We start from the raw sequence: 4475 nt of genomic DNA on the forward strand, positions 1-4475 counted from the left end.
CAATTTCATATGGACACTCATGTATTGTGTATGTCTTTCTTTGTTTTATTATAAATTTTAAACGTATCAGTGTTTGCGTACAACTACATTGGTGTAGATTTTCTGGTCAAAGTTTTCTTTATTTTTCATTTCGATTTGGGTTTTGGGTTTGTAGGGTTTTTAGGGTTTGCGAGGTATGTACACATATTTGTACCTACTCCCCTCACTTAGTTTTGATGTCACTTCTATGTCACCCATGCTAGTGACCTTGTACATGCTTGTAATAGATTAGTACATATATCTCTGCATTTGTATTCTCATATATCTTGGCCGTGTCCCTAGTATGTAGCCTGACCCATGTTATACGTAGGATTGACACATCCATTGCATATGGTGTCCTACCCTTACATAAATACGTAGTATGATAGCAGTCCTTAGACTATGCTTCTCTGGTATCATTGGGCAACGTCATATATTCATATTGTTGTCACGAAAGATACCGTTTAGGTTCGCTTTCGTTGCGTCTCCACATCCGTATAAACCGTATTACCTGCTCAGCTGGTATTTATTCCTTTCTTCACAGTATTATTCAATGTGCAACTTCCCTTACGATTGCAAAATCAACACAGATCACTGCCTTCGCTCAATCGGCCGCACTATCAGCTCAATCAGTACCAACATGTCTGTTAATCTGTACAGCACTATGTATAGGGAGTGAATCACTTCAGTAGCTACAGTATAATACTAATGTTTATCTGAAAACATCCGGTTTGACTACGAACTCAACCCATACTTTTTTCTGTGTACCTCATATCCAACACAGCACTATGTCGACAGCGACCTTCCTGGCGGTTACAACACCACTCAGATCACCGTCTTAGCACAGTCGGTGGCCGATAAATATCCACAGGACAAGACCACGTGGAATCTCACGGGAACAAATGATGCGTATTTCGAAAGTGAGTGTTGTTTGATCATGGTCTGGGATACTTTGTTCTTAACTATTAGTACCATGCACGTATCCTACCAGCTCTAGCTCAATAAGGATTATTTACGTTAGAAATCTTCCTAGTTTCCAGTATTGATGAAGAATGGGGGTTTAAACGCCGCCTTGAAGTATTATATATATATTCATAGATATACTTGTTTGCGAGACTGATAGATATAGGTATGATTGTCTGGAGCTGTGTCTCGGTGTTCACTCATGATGTTGGATGCTATTGCCACATAGGTGTGGGTATGATAGTGTAGTTTTTGTAGTCTTGTCTGTGTCCTTCGCCGTACATCTGTACCTGTGGCACATATAGGTGAATGTATAGTTTTTGTAGTCCTGTCTGTGTCCTTCGCCGTACATCTGTACGTACTTGCCAATTGATACTGTCCTGCGTTGTGGGGACTGCCTATCATTTCGTGCGTCGCTGACGAGTTGCGTGTTTTGACCGGGCCTTCCATTGTTCGCTTGTAGGTATTTAGGTAAGCCCATTCGTGCTCACATAGAACTATAGTACTTTGTACTGGATGAAAGGGCTTTCTATAGATCGCTTGTATGTATTTAGGCATGCCCATTAGTGCTCATACAGAACTATATACCTACCTATAATTTACTGAAACCTACGTATACCTACCCAAATTTTACTATACCTACATATACCTACGTATACATACGTATACCTATGTATACCTACCCATACCTACCCATTCCTAGCTATAATCAACTATACCTTATAATCCTCCCAGCCGATGGGGGAGTGAACGTGTCGAGGCTGGTCGTATGGATTCCCTACCCGGCTGCGCCTGCGAAAGTGATATCATCTCGGTTGTCACTGGTGGCGTATAAGCAGGTGTGTAAGAATCTGCACCGCCTTCATGCCTTGGAGTCTCGGGCCCTAGCCGAGGGACTGAACATCGAAGCATACCTGCAAAAGATCGAGGAATACCGGGTATGCTTTGTGGCTGACATGTTTGGTGTGACTGTAGGTGTAGGTAGGTGCGGTGGGGTCGTATTTCCGGATGGTACTGTAGTGCCATATGTACGAGGGCGTGCACGTCGAGCGTCACATGAACGTCTACGCTCACACTTGGTCAGCTGCACACCATTTTATATCCGGATACTATTTTATTCATACCCACTTGGTACGGTACATGTACTGTTGTGTAGGGTACCTGTGTATATTTTCAATATTTCGACATATTTATGTTCTGGCCACGCACACGCATTCGCCGCAGATACGCGATACACATATGTCAACCAGACTAAGTATATCTGCGAACAAGCTCACACAGCTTGATATGATTGATCTCAAATTCGTTTCCGCACATTCGCCGCAGTACGCCAAAATAGGAAGTATATACAGTGTATGTATGTAATGTAATGTAATGTATGTATGTATGTATGTATATATGTATGTATGTATGTATGTATGTATGCATGTATGTATGAAAGTATTTATGTATATATGTATGCATGCATGTATATATGTATGTATGTATGCAAGTATGTATGTATGTATGTATGTATGTATGTATATATGTATGTATGTATGTATGTATGTATGTATGTATGCGTGTATGTATGTATGTATGTATGCATGCATGTATGTATGTAAGGATATATGTTTGTTTGTATGTATGTATTAGCAAATATTGTGAACTATATTTTCCGGGTTAGTCAAATATAGCAATTCGAGAACACCGACAAACATATACATGTAAAGGCGTTTCTTCAAATATAAACTACATTGGTCACTATTCTCCATACCCCCCCCCCCCCCCTCCGATCCCCTCCCATTTCTTCCCCTTCCCATTCGTTGACACTAGGCGACTTCTGAACTGGAGGACTACTACTTTGAACACAGCGAGCCCTCTACGCTTGTGGTGAATTTTGTGATGGTGGGGTGGGCCTTTATGCAGTCTATGCTGGGCAACCCAAAGGTCAATCAGCCAGACATAGCACTAGTCGGTACCACACAGGTGGCCTACTTCCACAGCAGGAACACCATTATCTCTTTAGATCAATACCTCCAGAAAGAGATGCAGGTATGTGTGCAGTGGTGTTGGTGTGGCGGGTGGTGGGTGTGCGCTAATTGAGTCGTGTGAGTTGTGAGATATGAGGTGTGTGTGTGTAGGAGAGAGGGGGGGGGAAGTGGGGGGGACCAGGAGGTTGGTGTGGTGTTGTGTTATTGTGCGGAGTGTGTGCATGATTCGGCACTCACACACAAGTCACTCGTACCTTACTACACAGGAAACGGCTGTGAACGTCCTGGACGACATCCCCGTCACATATTACAGTGACTACAACCAGGAGGGTCAATGGTTTGTACTGCCCTTTATCAGTGACACACGCCAATTGCTTTACAACAGGACCACCCTCAACGACCTGGGCCTAAAACATCCCCCGCCGGTGAACGATACATGGGAGGTCGATGGTTGGGATTGGCCTACGTTTGTCGCCTACGCGAAGAACATAACCGACAGCGGGAAAGGGTATGTAGTTTGGGTGTGTTTTATGGCTGCGTTATATGGCAAGTGTGGTACAGGGTGAGAAATTTAGAGATGCTCGCTAGTCGTATACCACACTATCTGGGTACCGAGTTCTTTACCATCGAAGTACGAGACAGAAGTTAGACAGCTCGAAGTGAATGTATAGTAAGCGATGATGCTGTCGATGTATAAGGAATGGATATGTCTGCACCTGTGTAGAACCGAAGGCCTGTGCTGAAGAAGATATATAAAGTTGAAAGATATATAAAAACAAAAGATATATGCATACCTTTCATATGAATTCACATCATGGTCGCACGCTTCGGATAGACGTAGATGTGCGGCTTTGAACTGCCTTCATCACTTCTCCCTGTTTCGTACATTACTTCTAACCCCCCCCTAAATACGTATAAATGCGAGGGTACATTTCCCCACATTCCTCCGTCATCCCGTACCTAACTCCGCATCGCCTCCTATATACGTACAGTTACGGTTTTACTTTTGTGCCCGAATACGACGAGGAAAGTAAAATCATCACAATGATGTGTCGAGATTCCGGCGGTCTCACTTTCCTGTCCAATCAAACCAATCCAGGCCAAGAATACTCCTCAGGTACTCGATGGTTACTGGTTTCGATATTCGTGTAGCTCAGACTTCTCTTCGCATCTGTGGGTCTATGTGTGTCGTCTAGCATATATACGTTCTACCCGCACACCACACACTCCTAGGCCACTCGAATTCACATGTCAATATAACTACATACATACGAACGAACATTACAGGGATATCTCAGCTGGCCTATAGATTGGGCTTGAATAAAACCATGTACAGGATGTTCGAAGACGGTAGCCTGGACCCCAATCACTATCCGACTGACAGTGCCCAGCTAAGAGATTGGGTCGAAGCATACCCCAACGTATCGCTCACTGTCGCACCCTTTGATGAGTACTACCTGCCAGTGGACACACCTTTTTCTGGTGTGTATATTTTCAACTTATTTGAGATTCTAGAATGTT

At 43.4% G+C, this 4475-nt stretch overlaps 1 protein-coding gene across 1 annotated transcript; it reads left to right on the forward strand.

The window, feature by feature from the left end:
- Window positions 1-795: 795 nt before the first annotated feature.
- SARC_13124 (hypothetical protein) lies at window positions 796-4436 on the forward strand (the record flags this gene model as incomplete). The annotated part of the gene is made up of 6 exons (XM_014292751.1): window positions 796-938; window positions 1717-1919; window positions 2797-3015; window positions 3221-3462; window positions 3947-4071; window positions 4242-4436. Coding segments are annotated over 6 exons (1127 nt in total), but the record flags the coding sequence as incomplete, so codon positions are not given.
- Between the last annotated feature and the right edge of the window lie 39 nt (window positions 4437-4475).

Source organism: Sphaeroforma arctica (assembly GCF_001186125.1).
Source record: "Sphaeroforma arctica JP610 unplaced genomic scaffold supercont1.2923, whole genome shotgun sequence".
Taxonomy (NCBI): Eukaryota; class Ichthyosporea; order Ichthyophonida; genus Sphaeroforma; species Sphaeroforma arctica.